Source organism: Ovis aries, chromosome 9, assembly GCF_016772045.2.
Source record: "Ovis aries strain OAR_USU_Benz2616 breed Rambouillet chromosome 9, ARS-UI_Ramb_v3.0, whole genome shotgun sequence".
Taxonomy (NCBI): Eukaryota; Metazoa; Chordata; class Mammalia; order Artiodactyla; family Bovidae; genus Ovis; species Ovis aries.
The window spans coordinates 13,387,912-13,406,819 of NC_056062.1; the positions used below are offsets into that span (position 1 = coordinate 13,387,912).

At 64.7% G+C, this 18,908-nt stretch overlaps 4 protein-coding genes across 26 annotated transcripts; 1 reads left to right on the forward strand and 3 right to left on the reverse strand.

Annotated features, from left to right (window-relative positions):
* Nucleotides 1-8: 8 nt before the first annotated feature.
* On the reverse strand, nt 9-9,040 carry LRRC14 (leucine rich repeat containing 14). Of its 10 annotated transcripts, none has more exons than XM_042253896.2 (5): nt 3,942-9,040; nt 3,505-3,533; nt 1,974-2,327; nt 1,204-1,788; nt 9-1,094 (listed from the first exon to the last, which is right to left on the reverse strand). In XM_042253896.2, the coding sequence occupies exons 3-5, from the start codon at nt 2,300-2,302 to the stop codon at nt 527-529; spliced, it is 1,482 nt and encodes a 493-aa protein (XP_042109830.1). In that variant the 5' UTR covers nt 2,303-2,327; nt 3,505-3,533; nt 3,942-9,040; the 3' UTR covers nt 9-526. The 10 variants fall into 10 exon arrangements, with proteins under 10 accessions (XP_042109830.1, XP_027829211.1, XP_042109825.1 ...); XM_027973410.3 differs by having other exon boundaries at nt 3,404-3,533; XM_042253891.2 differs by lacking the exon at nt 3,505-3,533 and adding an exon at nt 3,614-3,724.
* RECQL4 (RecQ like helicase 4) lies at nt 4,167-10,645 on the forward strand. Of its 2 annotated transcripts, XM_027973330.3 has the most exons (23): nt 4,167-4,265; nt 4,330-4,363; nt 4,487-4,587; nt 4,823-4,963; nt 5,267-5,868; nt 5,961-6,057; nt 6,135-6,261; nt 6,370-6,480; nt 6,579-6,710; nt 6,794-6,886; nt 6,963-7,099; nt 7,494-7,577; nt 7,657-7,830; nt 7,904-8,083; nt 8,155-8,296; nt 8,377-8,639; nt 8,719-9,004; nt 9,077-9,206; nt 9,285-9,451; nt 9,525-9,705; nt 9,787-9,937; nt 10,098-10,206; nt 10,297-10,645. In XM_027973330.3, exons 1-23 carry the CDS (start codon nt 4,182-4,184, stop codon nt 10,419-10,421), a joined length of 3,651 nt encoding a protein of 1,216 aa, XP_027829131.2. In that variant the 5' UTR covers nt 4,167-4,181; the 3' UTR covers nt 10,422-10,645. The 2 variants fall into 2 exon arrangements, with proteins under 2 accessions (XP_027829131.2, XP_060249562.1); XM_060393579.1 differs by having other exon boundaries at nt 8,719-9,206.
* Nucleotides 10,646-10,703: 58 nt separating this feature from the next.
* MFSD3 (major facilitator superfamily domain containing 3) lies at nt 10,704-12,849 on the reverse strand. Of its 9 annotated transcripts, none has more exons than XM_027973419.3 (5): nt 11,839-12,849; nt 11,392-11,539; nt 11,186-11,310; nt 11,010-11,119; nt 10,704-10,925 (listed from the first exon to the last, which is right to left on the reverse strand). In XM_027973419.3, the coding sequence occupies exons 1-5, from the start codon at nt 12,524-12,526 to the stop codon at nt 10,752-10,754; spliced, it is 1,245 nt and encodes a 414-aa protein (XP_027829220.1). In that variant the 5' UTR covers nt 12,527-12,849; the 3' UTR covers nt 10,704-10,751. The 9 variants fall into 9 exon arrangements, 8 of the variants coding, with proteins under 8 accessions (XP_027829220.1, XP_027829219.1, XP_042109832.1 ...); XM_027973418.3 differs by having other exon boundaries at nt 11,818-12,849; XM_042253898.2 differs by lacking the exon at nt 11,186-11,310.
* Nucleotides 12,850-14,048: 1,199 nt separating this feature from the next.
* On the reverse strand, nt 14,049-18,864 carry GPT (glutamic--pyruvic transaminase). Of its 5 annotated transcripts, none has more exons than XM_027973360.3 (13): nt 17,999-18,864; nt 17,397-17,508; nt 16,771-16,936; nt 16,435-16,524; nt 16,252-16,360; nt 15,941-16,074; nt 15,610-15,853; nt 15,375-15,454; nt 15,150-15,286; nt 14,860-15,034; nt 14,628-14,783; nt 14,418-14,530; nt 14,049-14,347 (listed from the first exon to the last, which is right to left on the reverse strand). In XM_027973360.3, the coding sequence occupies exons 1-13, from the start codon at nt 18,183-18,185 to the stop codon at nt 14,257-14,259; spliced, it is 1,794 nt and encodes a 597-aa protein (XP_027829161.1). In that variant the 5' UTR covers nt 18,186-18,864; the 3' UTR covers nt 14,049-14,256. The 5 variants fall into 5 exon arrangements, with proteins under 5 accessions (XP_027829161.1, XP_027829160.1, XP_042109810.1 ...); XM_027973359.3 differs by having other exon boundaries at nt 14,628-14,786; XM_042253876.1 differs by having other exon boundaries at nt 14,628-14,786; nt 17,397-18,051.
* Nucleotides 18,865-18,908: the final 44 nt, after the last annotated feature.

The following is an 18,908-nucleotide window of genomic DNA, read 5'->3' on the forward strand; positions in this document are numbered from 1 at the left end:
CTAACCAATTAAGACAGAAAAAAAGTCACAGATTTAAGTTCTAAGCACACTGCACGTTTGTACCTTTAAGACACCTTCTGGCACCAAAACCCAGAAAAGGTAAGAGGCCCCAAAGTGCCTAGGAGCCCAACCCTCCGTGAAGTAGGCCCTTGTCCCAACTTCCAACCCAGAGCAATCTGCTCTTGGGGAGGGCCTAGAGGAAAACATCATCTCTCAGCTTGAAGACCCCAGGACACTGAAGGGCAGCTAAGTGCAGCCAAACCAAGCAGGGCCATGTAGGCCTGGAATCCAGCCCTCGGGCCCACAGATGGTCAGCCAGCCAGGGGAGCAGGTGCAGAACAAACTGCACACGGTGCTGCAGAAAGCATGGGGAGGCTCAAGGCGAGCCCTGGAGCAAAGAAATGAGAGGCCACTGCCATTGTGTCAGGCCTCCACAGGGTTCCAGGATAGGCTCTGCCTACCCAAGGGGCAAGGGGCCTCCAGCAGCCCTGGACCCCGGGACAGTCTCTCACCCAGAGCTTGGAGGTCACAGGCTGAAGTAGTCTGCAGCCAGGCGCCCGTAGATGTCTGTGGTCCAGAGCACATGCGCACGGCCTGAGGCCAGTAGCAACTGGTGCAACTCGGCCTCCACGCGAGCAAACTTCTCCTCATTGATGGAGGCTTCCAGGAGGACAGAGGCAGGCGGTGGCCAGGGCAGGCCCTCATAGCAGTCCACAGGGAAAGGGTGCACCACTGTGCGCAGCTCAGCCTGCACCACTGAGTCCCGCAGTAGCTCCCTGAGCCCTGCCACGGACAGCGGGTTGCCATAGAGGCCGAGGTAGCGGAGGCTGGCGCAACGAGTCAGCACAGGGAGTGTGGCCAGCAGCTGGGTATCAGCAAGCTGGCACTCGGTCAGCTCGAGGTGCAACAGTGTGGCTGCTGCTGCCTGCAACAGACCCTGGAAGGGCTCCAGTTGGCTCCCAGACAGGTCGTTGCCACTCAGGTCCAACTTCTTGAGGTGGACAGCATGGGAGCTCCGTGCCAGAAAACGCAGGTCCTCGGGCAGCAGGGCACAGAAGGCTAGCTCCAGGCTCTCCAGGGGGCTCTGCAGGGTGCTGGGGTCGGGTTGGGGGGGGGGGGACACAGGGGGTCACAAATAGGCAGAGCCAGGGGAGGGTCTGTGGAGGGGAAGGGAGAGGCAGGGCCATAGTAGGGTCCACTCACCTGAGCAGCTGGTCCAGCCGCCCTGAGAGGAGAGAGGAGCCCATGCTGAGCTCCCGCAGACAGGTGAAGCGGCCCATCTGGGCCAGAAAGTAGCGGAAGTTATCCTCACCGTCCACAGAGGGCTGCCGAGAGTCCCCATGCACATAGTGCAGCCGCAGGCTGGCCAGGTGCTGGAAGCGGGCCACGTGTGGGATGATGACGGACAGGCCACGCAGGCCCAAGTTGTTGAAGCGCAGGTCCACGCGGCGCAGGCAGCCTGCATCCAGAAGCTGCAGCAGGGCCACTGTATTGCGCATGGGCAGGTCCTCAGCCCGCAGGTCCCGACAGCAGAGCCGCAGCGGGCTGCCTACGCTGCTGCGGAGTGCCTCCCGCAAGAATGCATAGGAAGCCCGGTTCACCCGCAGGTCCACACGCACCTCCACAGGAACAGGGGCCAGGCCAGGCTCTGCAGTCCTGCCCTGCTGCTGTTCGATGCACGTGCGGGCCACAGCTGCCGTGCAATCCCACATGCTCATGGTGCCAGGGTCCTGTTCCACGCCGTCATCCAGGAGGCCCGTCATATCCAGCACCCGCAGCGCATGCTTCCTGGGAGCATGGGTGGGCTGAAGCAGGAGACAAGGGGACAGAGCCCACACCCACTCCCAGCCACCTTGGGACAGAAGCAACATGCCTATTTCTGCACTGAACTCTTGTACCAGCCTGGAACCTCTTGGGGGGACCCACTCTGCATCCCCCCACCAGGCCTGAAGGTCCCTCCAGTGAGCCCATACCTGCAAAGGGGCTGTGTGCCAGGCTCAGTCTCCGGGGTGTGGAGCCGGGCAGTCAGGCCCAGGATCACGGCTTGCATGCTCTCTGTGCTGGGCCGCTCCTGCAGCAAGGCCCGGCTGCAGTGGGCACACTCCTGCAGCAGCTGCTGGAAGCTGAGCAGCGGGAAAGGCCAAGTGTGCACCAGCTCACGCAGCACTACCGTCTTCTTGTCCATGAAGGCCACTTTGAACAACAAGGGGAAGAGCTCTCGCGGCAGCAGGGGCAGGGCCTGGCAGGCAGCAGACTGGCACTGGAGCACCTGCCGTGTGCTCAGGAACACGAGGGTGTGCATGGCGCTAGGCCAGGCAGGAGGTCACCTGCAGGGAAGTGCCCTTCAGTGGGGAGGACAAGCTCCAGCCCCACCCCCTCCATGCTGGGAGTGGGAAAGCTCAGCCTGGTGCTTGGCACAGAGCAGAGAACCATGGCTCTGATGAGCAAGTGCTAGATACTTCACAATAGGCTGAAAAAAAGAGAAAGGAGAACAAGGCCACCCCCCATCCTGGCCCCCGAGAAGCAGGGGGGCCTCTCTAGGGAGATAAAGCCACCAAGCAGCATATAAACAGCATGGCACCAGAGATGACCAGCCTGTGTAGCTGTGCTTTTGATGGCTGCTGCTCTGAGGGCACACCGTCTGTTTTTCAGACCTTCCAAAGCCACTTATCAAGAGATCCTCCCCTTCTTAAAAAGCCAACCCCCACCCGCCACCCTCCCACCCCTGGCCAAGCACTAGAGGGATGAGATAATCCCAGGGGCTGGAAGGTACATCATAGCACCCTCTCTCAGCCGCCTCACAAGCTCTTGCAGGCTGCCCTTGGATTCTGCACAGCACAGCAAAGAGAAGTTGAAACTATAGATACAGTTTAATAAATAGTAGGACAAGTGGAACGGACCAGAATCCAGTGAACTCTGAGTCTGAAGAGCTAGAGTAACCCAAACACTCAACATGTACTAACTACTATCTTCCAGGAGCACTGTTAGACATGGAGACCCCTGGAGATTTACAGAGAGAAAGAATGCCTCACCCATCGGTGTCCTTGGCATCTGTGTAAATGTCTCTCTTCCCTGGAGAATCACGTTAAGAGGACAAGTATCAAACCCATGGGATTCAAAGACCCCAAACTAGGGGCCTTTCTTGAGATAGGTAGAGGCAGCTGTCAAAGGTATATCCAAGCTGACAAGGAGCACAAAAGAGATGCCTGAGGCCACAAGGTACCTGCGTGACAGCTCTGCTGCTGACTTACTGTGTGCCAGGCACCTCATCCTCAAAACTGCCTCCAAGCCACTTCCCTGAAAATGTTAGGAAACTAAGACCTAGGCCTTGCCAGACAAAGTTCCCGGGTAACGAGCTTGGGAAGGGTGGCAGCCTGGCCCCAGAGCCCCAGCTCTTGCGGACCTCATACACAAGTCCTTAGGGCGCTGGTTCCTGAGAAGCCCGGGACGTCAACCCTCGGTCTCTCTCTCCCTGAGGATAAATCTCGCGAGGACGATTCATACCTCGCTGTGAGGACAGACCAACCGAGCACCTGTCACGAGAGAAAAGGAAAGCAGCCAGTGTGGTCACTATGGGAGGAGTCTCAGCGTGGTGGCCACCGCCCCCTCTCACCGGCCCACGACTCCAGCGTTTCCCTGAAGACGCCCCCGCACGGCTCCTCCGGGCCTTCAGGGCGGGAGCCCGTCAGTTCGACGCCCTCCGTCTCTCCGGCGGGGCCTGCCTCTAGAAGACGGAGCATCGTCCCCCAAGACCCGAGGCCGATCAGCCCGGCACCCGACTCGGGTCTTCCCCTTCCCTCAGCTGCCCCGCCCGGGTTTCCGCCCCCGCCCCCGCCTCCGGTGCGGCGCCGCCCCGAGTGTCCGCACGCTCCTTGTGCGACCAGGCAGAGAAGGAGCCACAAGCCGCAGTGCTCGGTCCCCAGAAGGCAGCCCGCGCTCACCCGGACCCAAGCAGCCGCCACCGCCGCCGGCCCCGCCTCGCTGTACGTCGCGCTCCGTCTGCGCCGTCGCGCGCCGCGATGACGTAAACGCACCTCATTGGCTGCTGCAGCAGGGCCCCGTAGATTGGCTGCCCCAGCCCAGGGTGTTACGCCTCCAACGCTGCCGAGCGTCCCCATTGGCTGGCGGCCGGCATCGCCCTCTAGGCGGGAGATTCGCGGGGCGCCAAGCTTCCGGCGACCATGGAGCGGCTGCGGGACGTGCGGGAGCGGCTGCAGGCGTGGGAGCGCGCGTTTCGGCGGCAGAGCGGGCGGCGGCCGAGCAAGGTGCGGACTGCCCGTGGGCGGGGAGCTGAGGGCACGGCATCCGCCTGACGCGTTCCCTTTACAGGAAGACGTGGAAGCGGCGCCCGAGGAGACCCGCGGTGAGCCCGCGGGCGCGGGACGGAGGGAGTGGCCAAGGCTGTGGGCCGGGGGCGGGAGGCCTCCACGCCCCCTTCCAGGGGAATCCTGACTCCTCAACTCCGATCCCCCGACCCCGCTCTCAGCGCTGTACCGAGAGTACCGCTCCCTGAAGAAAGCACTGGGCCAGGCCGGCGGCGTCGAGCCTCACAGCTCGGGGCAATCGCTTCCCGCCGCTGCCGAGCAGGTACCTGGGCTCGACATCGCAACCTCTGGGTCAACATCCTGTGTGCCGGAGCCGGGAGGAGTCGTGACCCAACTTCTGTGGGGCACAGAGCTCGGCGGGAGCGGGGGGCAGAGGGGGAAGTGTGAGAGCGTGGAGGAAGGACAGCCCCTCCTTGGGTTTCTCGGGGGTGGAGACATCTCTGTTCCCCCTCACACACCAGCTTCTCCGTGGTTTAGGTCTCTACTGTCTCCTGCAGATGTTGGAACCCAGTTGCTGGGGGAACCACTTGAATCGGGCTGCGACCCAGAGTCCCCATCCTCCCTCAAGGTGGAGCCCTCAGGAGTCTGCGCAGGACTATGGGAAGAGGCTTAAGGCCAACTTAAAGGGCAGTCTGCAGGTGAGGGATGAAGGCCCAGTAAACAGTGCATCCAGCCTGGGTCCAGAGCTGCAGGTGACCCCAGCCAGAATTACCACATACCCATCCCTGTCGAGTGTCCTACAGGTAGTCACATGCTCACCTGTGCACACACAGCCAGCACAGCTCCGCAGAGGAGCTCCAGATCAGCCTCTACCCTCAGCTTCCTTTATGTTCCAACCTTTTGCCTCTCACCTTACCCAGCTGTTACAGATGGGCCTCCAGCACGAATGAGTCTGTGGCACCCCAAGGGCCTGAGTTCCTGCTTGCTTGTCTCCCTCCCAGGCTAGGTCAACCCTGGGCCGGATACCCCGGCTTGCACAAAGATCCTCCTCCAAGATCCCTTCACCGGAGCCACCAGGCGCAGCAGCTGCCCCCATCTCTCCAGAAAATGTCAATCAGGTGCTCCCTCAGCCTCCCAGGCCCCAGCTGAGGCCAGGCCGGCTCCAGCAGCTGAGGGCATCCCTGAGCCTGCGACTGAGCTCCCTCGACCCTGAGTGGCTGCAGCGGTGTCACAACAGGACCCCAGATTTTCTGGAGGTTTCCAGGACCTGCCAGCCTGGCCTGGGTGCGGAGGATTCACAGCTTCTGACTCCAGCTGTTGCATCTGTCCTTAGCCTCAGCGCTGGTCCTGAGGTACCTTTGCAGGGCCCAGAGGCTCCAGCCCTACCAGCAGCTGGTGTCAGTGCAGGGAAGTGTCAGCCTGGTGACCGTCAAGGCAAGAAGCGGAGACAGAGTGGGGAGCTGGAGGGAAGCCTTGCACAGACCCAGCAGGGCACCGACCAAGCAGGACCCATGCCTGAGGGAGCTGGGGCTGCAGGGCCTGCAGAAGACTGTACAGAGCAGCCTGTGAAGACACAGCCCCCAGGCAGGACCCCAGCCTCCAGGTATCACTGCTCTAACCTCCCAGCAGGGCTGCTCTCAGTTGAGCCAGTGTAGGGAGGGCTGTGGGCACTGCCGACATGTGCATTTCTTCCAGATCTGTCCAGGACAGGGGGAACTATGTGCGGCTCAACATGAAGCAGCGACGCTATGTGCGGGGCCGGGCCCTGCGGGGCAGGCTCCTTCGCAAGCAGGTGAGGAGGTGGTACCGAGTTCTCCCCCCACCTGTCCTGCTGCTTGCCCTGTGACCCTTCTTTGTGTCCCCAACCAGGCATGGAAGCAGAAGTGGCAGAAAAAAGAGGAGTGTTTTGGGGGTGGTCAGCCCAGAGGTCCAGCTCAGGATTCTTGCTCCCAGCATGGGCAGCTCAGCCACTGGGCGTCCCGATGCTCTCAGCCCGGTGAGGCCTCTGCCCTGGACGCCAGCCTACTTACAGGGGTGTTGTGCTCTTTGGAGAGGCAATTCTGGCTCAGGCAAAGGCCCTACTGACTCCCTGCTTCTGGTCCAGAACCTCTCCTGGCACCTCAGAAGGAGGATGTCAAGGTGGATGGTGCACAGACCCAGCCCACATTACAGGAAGCATCCCTGAGGACAGGTGCAGCCTGCTGCCAACTCTCTGGTGAGTGAAGAGGTTAAGGAGAGGCTGTAGCAAGTTGCTTTCTTGGTACTATGACGCCAGACCAGTCCAGGGCTCCTATGCTGTTCATCTGTTCTCAGCAGGTGAAGAAGACGCTGAGCCTGGGGCACCTGAGCTGTTGGTGCCCACGGGGCCATCTGTGTCCAGGATGCCCTGTCCACCTCTTTCCGTGCCTCCACTCTACCCACCGGGGCCCTCGGGTCAGGTGGCAGGTCAGCAGATGCCTAACAGCCCAGGCCTGGACGGAAGGGTTAGGATGACTCAGAGCCAAGCTGACTGACACCTGTGTCCACAGACACGCCGGCTGAGGTGTTTCAGGCCCTGGAGCAACTGGGGCACCACGCCTTCTACCCCGGGCAGGAGCCTGTGATCATGCGGATCCTGTCTGGTGAGCTGGCGGGCAGGAGCGTGGTGGGGCTGAGGCCAGGCTGCAAGACGGCTGCCTTGACTCTAGATCACACCAGGTATGTCCACCCTGCTGGTGCTGCCCACGGGGGCTGGCAAGTCCCTGTGCTACCAGCTCCCAGCGCTGCTCTACTTCCGGCGAAGCCCCTGCCTCACCCTGGTCATCTCTCCTCTCATGTCACTCATGGATGACCAGGTAGGTGGACAGTACCCACGGACACATGCCAAAGACAAGGACCGGTATTCATGGCTCTGCTGACCCACTTGGGCTGCTGTTTGTTGCCCCACCCCCACCCCAGAGCTGCAAGTTATCAGGCCCTTTCCACTCTGTCCAGTGTTGGCAATGGCCCAAAGGCACAAGGACACAGCTGCTTAGACCCAGTCCCACCCACCAGAGGAGCAGCTTGGTAGGAGCAGCCCCACTGGGATCTGTCCCCAGTGCGCCTCAGTCAAGGCCCACGGGCGGCTCTGGCCTCTCCTCCCCAAAGGGCCTGGAGGGGAGCCAGCAGTAGTTGTCAGGTAAAACCACCCTGGAAGGGCTTTGGGAAAGGGCCAGGGCCATGCAACAGGCTGTGCTCCTGTACCTGCAGCTCTCTGGCCTGCCCCCTGGCTTGAAGGGGGCCTGCATTCACTCGGGGATGACCAAGAAGCAGCGGGACTCTGCCCTGCAGAAGGTGAGGTGGCCTCCCAGGGCCAGACAGGTGGAGCAGTGGGTGGAGCTGGGTGCCGTTGCTGACCAGTGGGCCTCCTCAGGCTCGTGCGGCCCGCGTGCAGGTGCTGATGCTGTCCCCAGAGGCAGTGGTTGGGCCCAGGGCCGGCACCCTCCTCTCTCAGCTGCCGCCGGTCGCCTTTGCCTGCCTCGATGAGGCCCACTGCCTCTCTCAGTGGTCCCACAACTTCCGGCCCTGTTACTTGCGTGTCTGTCAGGTGAGCCTGGGCGGGTAGGGCAATGTACAGGGGTGGGGCGGGTAGGCACAGCTGGCTCACCGCCCCCTCACAGACGCTGCGGGACCAGATGGGCGTCCACTGCTTCCTGGGCCTTACAGCCACAGCCACACGCAGCACTGCCCTCGACGTGGCCTGGCACCTGGGCGTGACCGAGGAGTCTGTGCTCAGAGGGCCAGCTACCATTCCTGCCAACCTGCACCTCTCTGTGTCCTCAGACAGGGACCCGGACCAGGTAAGGGTACGTGCAAGGGCCTGGCAGCGGCCCTGCCTCCCAGCTCTCTGCAGTAATCCTTGTCCCCACAGGCGCTGGTGACTCTGCTGCAGAGTGACCGTTTCCGGGCTCTGGACTCCATCATCATCTACTGCCACAGGCGAGAGGACACAGAGCGTGTCGCCGCCCTGCTGCGCACCTGCCTGTGCGAGGCCCGGGATCCGGGGCCCCATGGTGAGGCGGAGGCAGGCCTGTGCCCCTCAGACACGTGCCGGGCATGGGCCCCACCTGACCACCCTGTGTCTTCTCTGCAGGCAGAGCGCTGGAGGCCGTGGCCGAGGCCTACCATGCTGGCCTGTGCAGCCAAGATCGGCGACGGGTGCAGCGGGCCTTCATGGAGGGCCGGCTGCGCGTGGTGGTGGCCACAGTGGCCTTCGGGATGGGGCTGGACCGGCCGGACGTGCGGGCTGTGTTGCACCTGGGCCTGCCCCCCAGCTTTGAGAACTACGTGCAGGCGGTGGGCCGCGCAGGGCGTGACGGGCAGCCGGCACACTGCCACCTCTTCCTCCGGCCTCAGGTAGGTGCCCACCCCACCCCCCACTATTCCCTCAACCCCGCCTGGGGCTGTGCCCTACGTTCACACCACTCTGTCCCAGGGCCAGGACCTGCGGGAGCTACGCAGACACGTACACGCCAACGCCGTGGATTTCTTCACTGTGAAGAGGCTTGTGCAGCGTGTGTTCCCTCCCTGCTCTTGTGCCCGGCAGCCCCCAGAGCAGGAGGGTGGCAGGAGCAAGGAAGAGTGCTTGGCCGGGGCCCCTGTAGCTGCGAGTGCCCAGGATCCTGGCCAGCCCAGCGTCCCACACACACCCCGGTGCCCAGGCCATGAGCGGGTGCTCCCAGTGCAGCCAACCGTGCAGGCCCTGGATATGCCGGAGGAGGGTGAGGAGCAGGGGCATGCGCGGCGGGGCTGGGGGTCCCACAGGCCCCGAGTGAGCTCTGCTTTTCCCGCAGCCATAGAGACGCTGCTGTGCTACCTGGAGCTGCACCCACGGCGCTGGCTGAAGCTGGTGGCACCCACCTATGCCCGCTGCCACCTGCGCTGGCCCGGGGGGCCCACCCAGCTCCAGGCCCTGGCCCGCAGGTGAGTACACATCCCACCCAAGCTGTCGATGGGGACAGAGAACAGGGCTGCCAATCACATGCCGCCCCCCTGGCATAGGTGCCCCCCACTGGCTCTGTGCTTGGCCCAGCAGCACCCCGACACGAAGGGGGGATGCAGTTCTGTGGAGTTGGATCTGGTCAAGCTGGCGGACTCTATGGGCTGGGAGCTGGGCCCTGTGCGGCGAGCTCTCCTCCAGCTGCAGTGGGAACCAGAGCCCAAGACAGGTGCGCCCACCCCCAGCCCCGCTTGCCACCCACTCTCCGCCCCTCCGCCAGTTTCTGACATCCTATCTGGCAGGTGTGCCCCGGGTCACTGGGGTGCTGGTGGAGTTCAGAGAGATGGCCTTCCACCTGTACAGCCCGGGGGACCTGACGGCCCAGGAGAGGGACCAGATCTGCGACTTCCTACACAGCCGTGTGCAGGCCCGAGAACAAGAGGCCCTGGCCCACCTGCACCACACCTTCCGGGCTTTTCACAGGTGCAGGTGGAGGTGGGCAGGGCATGGGCCACCCTACCCTGCCCCTAGGCAGGCCCCTCTGACAGGCTCTCCCCTCCACAGCATGGCCTTCCCCAGCTGTGGGCCATGCCTGGAACAGCCCGACTGGGAGCGCAGCAGCAGGCTCAAGGCCTTGCTCAGTCACTACTTTGAAGAGTCAGAACAGCCAGGGGGCCTGGAGACAGAGGATGACCCCGAGCTGGGACAGGACAGGGTGAGTGTCAGGGCCTGGAGGGGTGGCTGCAGAGGATGCGCCCGTCTGCGGGCACACACCCGCCTCCTGCTGGCACCACGACAAGCCATGCACAACACTGAGCCGTGCAGAAGAGCGAGCAGTAGAAGCCGGGCTGGCCTGACTGTCCCCCCCGCCACAGCTCCAGGACTGGGAAGACCAGATCCGCCGAGACATACGCCAGCTCCTGTCCTCCTGGCCAGAGCAGCGGTTCTCAGGCAGGGCTGTGGCCCGCATCTTCCACGGCATCGGTGCGGACCTGGGAGGCCTAGCCCTGAGGGAGTTGGGGGCTGGGGGCACACCTGGCCCAGAGTCCTCAGTCACATCTCCTCCCCTTCCAGGGAGCCCCTGCTATCCGGCCCAGGTGTTTGGGCGGGACCGGCGCTTCTGGAGGAAGTACCTGCACCTGAGCTTCCCTGCCCTCATGCACCTGGCCACGCAGGAGCTCCTGCTGTGGGGCCGCTGACCACCCTGCTGCAGAGGACCCAGTACCCCCGTGTCCCAGACAGGGGGCCTAAGTGGGGCTGCAAGTCCACAGCATGGGGGTGTTGAGTGTAGTGGGTCCTCAGGGTAAAGATGGAGGGGGATGCAGTGATCAGGACAGTGGCACACCACCCCGAACACAGCCCACCACCAGGAGCACGGGGGCAGAGAGGCCCCAAAGTGCAGAATAAAAGTTGCTCAAGTTGCTTTTAGGATCTTCCTTCCACTGGGAACCCCACAGTCTGGGGATGACTCTGCACAGTACTTGTCCCAGAAGCACACTCCACTTTATTTATGAGTTAAGCCTTTTAGCTCAGGCCAGGGCACTGGGTGCAAAGCCCAGGTACAGCATGGGGGTGGCTGAGAGAGCTAAGAAAAGAGAGAAGCAGAGGCGTGGCCCCAGGCTATCAGCCAGGGCTCCTGCCAGCGTGCCCACCAGCAGCTTCCCCAGCAGCTCCAGAGTGGCCAGGAGACTGTAGTGTGTGGCCTGTGGGTTGCACAGAGAATGTCATGTCAGGACCTGCTTGGACTCCAGGCCCACAGCCCCCCATGCTGCAGCCATGTTTCTTACCTGCAGGGCACTGGGTGCCAGCTGACTGCAGCGCATCATCATGGTGAAGGTGGTGGTTGTGACCAAGCCCCCCAGGAGGTGCTGCAGACACAGACTCAGCAGGGCTGCCCCTGGGAGGGTGAGAGTCAGCAGGGCCCAGGACTCCAGGCTCCTCCCCACTGTGGCCCACCCCTCACCTCTCAGGACTGTGCCAGGGACGGGGTTGGCTCTGGGGCTGTTCAGCTGAAAGAGCAGGGCCGTCTGGTAGGTCAGGCCCCCAAGACGGAACCAAAGCACTGACCTCAGGAGGGGCAGTGGCTGCCTGAGGGGGAGACGGGGCAGGTCAGAGGGCACGGGGAAGAAGAGGGGAGCAGGTGGGCAGGGCATGCTGAGGGGGGCTCACCAACGCCTGGCCAGCAGGACCCCACCCAGGGATGAGCCAGCAATGGAGCAGAGCACAGCGCCCACACCGTTCCACAGCCCCAGCTCTGGGGTGGAGATGCCGCTGTCCAGCAAGAGCAGTGGGAACAGGCCGCTGGCACCCTGCTCACCTGTGGAAAGAAAGTCAGTAGGGGCAGGCTGCCCTGCTTCTCCATCTCAGCTTCAGGCTCCCCCAGCCCTGCCTCTGCTGGGCCGCAGACAGCTGGGGCAAGGCTTTCGCTAAATTCAGGGTCAGTACGAAGCAGCTCAGAGAGGCCTGAAGGGGTGTGGCTGGGACTAGACCTGCAGAGGACAGGAAACAAGGCCCAGCCACAGTCAGGGTAGGCTTTAGCCCTCAGATCAGACCCTACAGAGGGAAGGCAGTCCATACCAGTTCTTGGGGACCCACCTGTGCTACTGCCTGACTCACCCAGCTTGTAGGTGAGCACGAAGCCTGCTGTCCACAGGGTCCCAGGCACGGCCAGCAAGACCTGCTGAAGGCGCAGGCTGGGGCGGGGGTTCGCTGAGGGCGGGGGTACGGGCAGCTGTCGCAGGGCGGGCGCCACCCAGGCCAAGGCCGCAGCCAGCCAGTAGGTGGCGGCCAGGAGCAGGAAGAGCAGCGTCCAGGAGAGCGCGGGCAGGAGGGCCAGCAGCCCGCCGCTGGCCAGCGCGGCCCCAAGCTTGTAAGCAACCACCTGGACGGTATTGCCAGGCCCCAGCTCGGCTGGCTCCAGGAGCCGCACGGCCAGCATGTCCAGGGCCACGTCCTGCACGGCCGCAGCTAGATTCAGCAGCAGGAGCAGCGACGCCACCGGGACAGACAGTGCGGCCCCGCCGGCGCCGGCAGGAGGCAGGGTTGCCAGCAGCCCGCACACCAGGCCCAGGGCAGCCGTGCTGAGCGCCAGCCAGCCCCTTGGGGAGCCCCACGTGTCTACCAGCGGGGCCCAAACGAGCTTGAACAGCCACGGCGCATACAGCGCCCTGGCCAGCCCCACGCGCGTCAGGGAAAGGCCGCGGGCGCGCAGCAGCACGGGCAGCAGGCCTGACTGCAGGCCGTAGGGCAGGCCCTGCACCAGGTAGAGACCAGCCAGGGGCAGCAGCTTCCCGCGCATGGCCATGGCCAGGGGACGCGGCCCTGGGGCGGGGGCTGCCTTCAGGACCAGACTGGGGAAGGATGAGGGGTCCCACTCAGAGCAGGGGCAGGGCTGTTCCAGGGTGGGGGTCCGGTCCGTCCAGTCGCGATGGGGTTAGGGGTCACACAGCGGCATGACTGGGGCTGGGTCAGGGGTGGCCAAGCTGGCATCCGCGAACGCGCCTTCGGGTCCCGCGGGCTCAGGCCCCCGAGGAGCTGGACGTCTCGGTTGCGGGGTTGGGTAGCCCTCGCGCGCCACAGCGCAGCCCGGAAACGAGGCGGCCATAGAGGAAGCGTGCGGGCTAGAGCGCTGACAGCCCGCGCGCGCCCCTGGTGGCCGACTGGCTTCGAAGGTCGGAATCCGGGACCCATCCAGGGCCCTCCCCGGCCGTCTGATCCGCTCCCAGACGCCCCTCAGTCTCCGGAAGTGCCGCAGGTTGTCCTACCTGGGGCCTGGTGGCTGCCGGTTCCGCTGGGTCGCCTACGGCCCCACAGAGCAGCTGTCCTCTCAAGCCTCCACTCGGCTGCTGCTTCCTTGGCTCCCGTGCCCCTCAGCTCCCTGAGAGCGTGTTCTCAGCGCCCTCTGCAGGCCGGTGGCTGAAGAGGGTCGTGGGAAAGGCCTGAGCCCCGTTCATCCCAGGACGCATCCGGCTGCTGCCTCAAAGGCCCTCGTGTCCAGTGAGGAGGCCCCGAGAGCCTGCCTAGGCTCCAGCTGGCCTCAGCAAGGAGGCGGTCCCCGCCTCCCAAGGGGAAACCCGAGCCTGAGCGCGGGGTCTCACAAAGCCTCTCTGGCCCAGAGCTGTGCTGATGCCTGAGGACACCTGAGGCCCAGGGGAGTGAGGAGTGAAGCTTGCACTGTGGCTAAGAACCCCCTCCCGAGCTGAGCTGGGACCTTGGCCAGTAGTCTCCCCACGCCTGTGGATCTCTGAAGCCAGCCAACCGGTAAACCAACTCATAGGCACTTGAGCCAAGACCCTTGGTCAGCTACTGAGGCCACGTGGAGTGAGTTTCCTATCATTTCTAGGCATTTGGGTGGCCCAGGTTTCTTCTTCTGTGAAATGGGGACTAAAGTGCCCACCACAGAGGACCCACAAGTGACAGTAGGTGCTTGTCCTTGAGGGCCGGTGCCCCAAACCTGCCCCAGCTCTGGGCGGGGGTGGGGGGGTGGGGCCTCCTTTCTGTTTTCCAGCCCAAGGACTGCATTTGCACGGGGATGTCACACACTACACACACAGCATGACAGAGGTGACCATGTGCCCTTCCTCCCCCCACTCCTTAGCCAACATCGCTCCTCCTGCAGCTATCAAAAGAGGCAGAACTGCTGTCACCTGCTCCGTTTGGAGAACCAAGACACCCTCCTTGCCCTCTCACGGTCGCTCGGTTTCCCTCTGCCAACTCTGCCAGTTCCCATCTAGCCAACTCCATCCTGTAAGAATGTCTGTTCCTCAGGAAGCCCTCCTTAACCATCGCCCCCTGGCCCCCAGGCCTGCACAGAATCCATACAGACAGGCAGTCAAGGGTGGACAAGGCTGTGAAGGTGCACACAGGTGTGCACGCAGCCCCCAAGCAGCCCGGCCAGCCCATTGCTTTATTAGGGCCTGTGGAGGGGCAGGGGCTCGGCCACACAGCCAGCAGGAGCCAGTCCAGAGGCCCCAGGGCAGAGTGCCCTCAGTCGGAGGTCGTCCCTGCTGGCCAGCCCTGGCCTCTGACGGGTCCTCAGGAGTACTCGCAGGTGAACTTAGCATGGAACTGGCTCAGCTTCTCCAGCAGGGGCCGCAACTTCTCCATGGGGGGCAGAATAGTCATCCTGAAAGGAGGAAGAAAGTAAGCCAATGCGGTGGGGGTCGAGGGGAGGGGCTGCGCCAGCAGGGCCTCACCGAAAGTGGTAGGTGCCTTCCCGTTGTCCGAAGCCACTCCCAGGCACCACGCAGATGCCAGTCTCCTCTAGGAGGCGCAGGCAGAAGAACATGTCGGGAGCCAGGCCCAGCTCCTGGGGGTTCGGGAGGAGGATGGGAGGGGACGCTCAGGGAGGACGGTCAGGGAGGACGTCCCCGGCCCCGCGGGCCCTGCCCAGCCTTACGTCGGACCTGAGCGCGCTGCACCGCACGCGGGGGCAGCTCCATGCGCGGGAAGGAATACATAGCGCCCTGCACCGGGTTGCAGCGGATGCCGGGAGCTTCGTTGAAGACCTGCTCCGTGAGCTTGGCCTTGGCAGCCAGCTCGGCCAGCACCGCCCGCCTCTCCTGCTGCCGAGGGGGTAGGGTTGGTCAAGCCAGGCCGGGGCGAGGCGCCGCGACGCCCGCGGCCCCGCCCACTCACCGCCTGGAACTGCGCGAAGGAGGGATCGGAGGGCGCAGGCGGGCTGACAGCCACGTCGAGCAGGACCTGGCCCGGGGTGGGCGGGCACAGCCGCACGCTCCGCAGCTTCTGCATCTGCTGCTTCACCGCGGCGTCCATATTCACCACTTCCACGTAGCCGCCGCGGAAGCCGCACCTGCGAGGCGAAGGCGGGCGTCGAGGCAGGGCTGGCTAGGAGGGGCCAGCCTGGCGGCGACGAGAGCCCAGCCGTCGCCCAGGTTCTGGAGCCTGCCCACCCAGCCCGCACGCACTCGCCCATGAAGCCCTTGGAGATCGAGTGGAAGGAGGCGAGCTCCTGTCGCGCCGCGTACGGCGGCCCCATCTCCGTGAGCACCTTCTTGAACGAGTGGAACTGCGAGCCCTCGGCATACACGTTGTCTTGGTACACCTGAATGGGAGGCGGGGAGACAGCGGGCCGTGTCACCCTGGCGCGCGCCGCGCCCGCCGTCCCCTCCCCTCGGGCGCCCAGCCAGCACCTCATCGGCCAATAGGAAAAGCCTCTCCTCAAAGGCGAAGCGGATCACGTCCTCGATGCACGCGCGGGTCTGCACCTGCCCTGGGGCGCGGGGGTGCGACAGGTCCGGGGTCAGCCGAGGGGGCGCTCTGCTCTGCGCAGGGCGGCGGGAGGAGGGAAAGGGTGACCCAGACGCGGTGGACAGGGGTGCCTGTTCGGGCCGGGGCGGCAGGGCGGGGACGGGTGGGGACGCGCACCGGTGGGGTTCCCGGGGTTGATGACGCAGAGCGCGCGGGGGCGGCAGTGGTCACGCGCCTGGCGCAGCGCGCGCCGCAGCTCGGCCACGTCGAGTGCCCAGGCACGCTCCTCATCCAGGTAGTAGTCCACCTGCACCGCGTTGAACTCGGCCAGCGCGGCGGAGTAGAGTGGATACTGAGGGGTGGGGATAAGCACGCCCGTGCGCGTGCGACCCTCGCCGGTTACCAGCAACTTCAGCACCGTCTGCGGGCGGGATGGGAGGTGGGGTTGGCAGACCCTCCGGCTGCGCACTAGGAGCGGCGGTGGCTTCCCACACTGGCCCCGGCCTACCACAATGGCATCGCTGGCCCCCGTGGACAGGAAGATGTTATTGGGGTCGGCGGGAATGCCTCCATCGCGCCGCTCGATGTACCGCGCCACGTCCTCGCGGATCATCTGGACGCCAGCGCTGATGCTGTAGGCCCCTGAGCGGGGGACAAGGCAGGACGGCCGGGGTGGGACAAGTGAGGTCCCCTCGCTGCCCTCGTGAGAAGGCCCGTCCTCTTCCAGCGGCGGGCGCACCCCTTTCCCGGGACAGCCTCCCTCCAGCTCCTGCTCACCACCCACCCCTCCCCCGGGCTTGGGCGGGTTCTGGCACTCACCCAGGCTGTGGCCCCCACACGCCTGCAAGATGCGCTCCGCCCTCCTCTTGGCGTCGTCGGGGAAGTCAGGGCTGTTCAGGAGATCGGGGTGGACGCAGAGGGCCAGGACCTGGGAGGAGTGAGTGCTGGGGCCAGGGTCCACGGGCTGATGGGGGGAGGGTGCAGGGCAGTGCTGAGCCTCACCTGGCGCGGGAAGGTGATAGGGATCTGCCCCATGGCCTGTGCGTCCCCGATGTTAGCGCGAATGACCTCGGTGAAGGGCTTCTTTACGCCCTGGAGGGAGGAGGGGAGCACAGTGAGGGGGGAGCTTATCACTCCCACAGGCCTTGTCTCCTAAGGCGGGGGGGGGGGGGGGGTGGGTGGGCGCAGGACCGACCAGGGCCCTCTCACCAGGCCCCGGGGGAGTGGGGGTTGGGGGACCAGCCTGGGCCCCTCTTGCCAGGCCCCAGGGGTTGGGGGTTGGGGGTTAGGGGGGACCGTCTGGGGTCCTCTCGCCAGGCCCGGGGGTCAGGACAATACCTGGCGCAGCTCCTGCTCCAGCTCCAGTGCCCGCTGCACGATGGGGCCTCGCACTGCATACTCTACCCTCCGGACACAAGGATTCATGGAGTCCAGTGTCAGCACCTTCTCCTTCAGCCCATTTGCTGCCTCCTGGCTGTGCTCAACTGCCCTCAAGGCCATGACTCTGCTCAGATGGGCAGGAAGGAGGCTCAGGAGGTGGCAGGATCCAGAAGCGGGGATGAGGTCAGCTGGTCCAGGCTCGGTGGGCCAGGGCTGGGAAGGGGGAGCCTGGGAAGGGGGCGCCCTCTTGGCTGCAGCCTGCTGGCCCCACTGAGAGGACAGAAGAGGCTGAAGGAGCCGGGCTGCCAGGCCCCGCCCGTCTGGGCACAGTTCTGCCCTGGGAGCCATAGGGAGTGGGTGAGAAGGCAGGCGGGGCTTGGGGTGAGGCCCGGTGCCCGCCCAGCGTCCCCAGGACAGGGGACAGGAGACCCACATGGGGCAGGGACAGGCAGAAGGTGCCAGCAGCTCCGCAGGATGAGGCCTGGGGGCGGGGAGGGGGCTGAGAGCCCTGAGGGGTCCACAGAGCCGGGAGGGCTGGGCCCCCGAGCGAGCGGGAGTGAGGCCCGGGACCTCAGCATAGTTACCCCAGTAGGGCTCGGCCGAGGCCCAGCCCTCTCGGGCCCCCCATCTTTGCTCCCCGCCAGCAGAGCAGGCCTGTCTCCTGGGTAACTGAGCCAGGCCTCAGGAATCTTGGGGCTGTTGGGGGAGGGGAGCAAGGCTTCAGACATGGGTTCCACTTGGCCCTCCTGCACTGCGGACCAGGCCTGGGCCAGCAAGAGCCCTGTGTTTGAACCTTGGTCCCCCATCAGTGCTGCAAGGCTGAAGTCTCTGAGTTGGGGTGCTGGGGCAGGGGGGTGCTGGGCAGCTCTGGGCCTTCGCAGGGCCCTTGGGACACCTCTGCAGCTCTGGGCTGCTGTCCTGCCCTTTCGCCAAACACACACCAGCCTGGAGCTGCCCTTGGGGCTGCACCGGGGGCAGGGTGACCTAAGCGCCCCCTCCCTGAGGCTCCTGATTGGTGCAGAGAGTGGGAAGGGAGCTGTGATAAGCCTCGGGGCCCACCTCCGCAGGCCCTGCAGAGAGCGATAGGCCCTATGTAGCCTGCCCAGCCCCAGGCTCCGACCCCACGCTGAGGGTCAGGGAGCACCCTTGGGCAGAAGAAACCAGAGCCCAGGCAGCTGGCTCTCACCTCGTGCCTCCTGCTCCACGGCCACCGCTGCCTCCCAGAGTGCAGGCCTCTCTGGACCCCAGGCAGGAGCGCAGGCTGATATGGGCCCAGCCTCAGGCGGAGCCTGCCTCTGCCCGCCCCCTGGCAGCAGGGCCCAAGTGGCAGCTGTGGTGGCGAGTGGACCCTGGGCAGCTGCCCCGGCCCACATGCTAAATTTAACCGGCAGCCTGCCCTCCCCAACCCCTGGCTCTGCCGGGGACACCCCTCCAACCACTCATGGCTCAGGAAAGGGCGGGACCATGGACCCTGGGCTGACCAGGTAAGTAAATGTCCAACAGAGAGGGTGACCCCAGCCTATGGCACCCAGCACTGGTGGCCAGGCCAAGCAACCTGCCAGGGACAGACAAGCTGGCAGGGCCCAAGCCCTCCCAAGTGAGGCCCCTAAGCAGCCCTGTCACCCAATGCATCATGCCTGGCCAGCTCAGAGCCTGTTTGCCAGCCCAAGCGGAAGCTGGCAGCCAGGGCTCCAGGGCTGCATGCCAGGAACAGGGAACCTACCCCCGAAAGGGAGGCTTCTGACACGAGCCTTGAACCACTTTGCCCTGCTGGCTCTGGCCAAGAGCCTTATGGGAAATACCCTCTCCTCTTCTAAGCCAGGGTCCCTGCCCTCCAATGAGGACACCCTCAGCCCTGGCCCCCCAAGGAGTGTCCTTCCAAAGCTACTTCTTCTGCAGAGTATTACAGAGGGGCCTCCAGGAGCCTGGGAGGCAGGGTGCTGAAGGGCCAGGCTTCTTGTCTGACAGGCATGTGCTCCACACCCACACAGGCCTGGGCACCCCGAGCGAGCCCCAGCGTGCGCTACGGGCCTCGGCTGCTCACGGGTCAGGCGCACCCAGGCCCAACAACACAGCCTCTCCCTGCTGGCAACAGA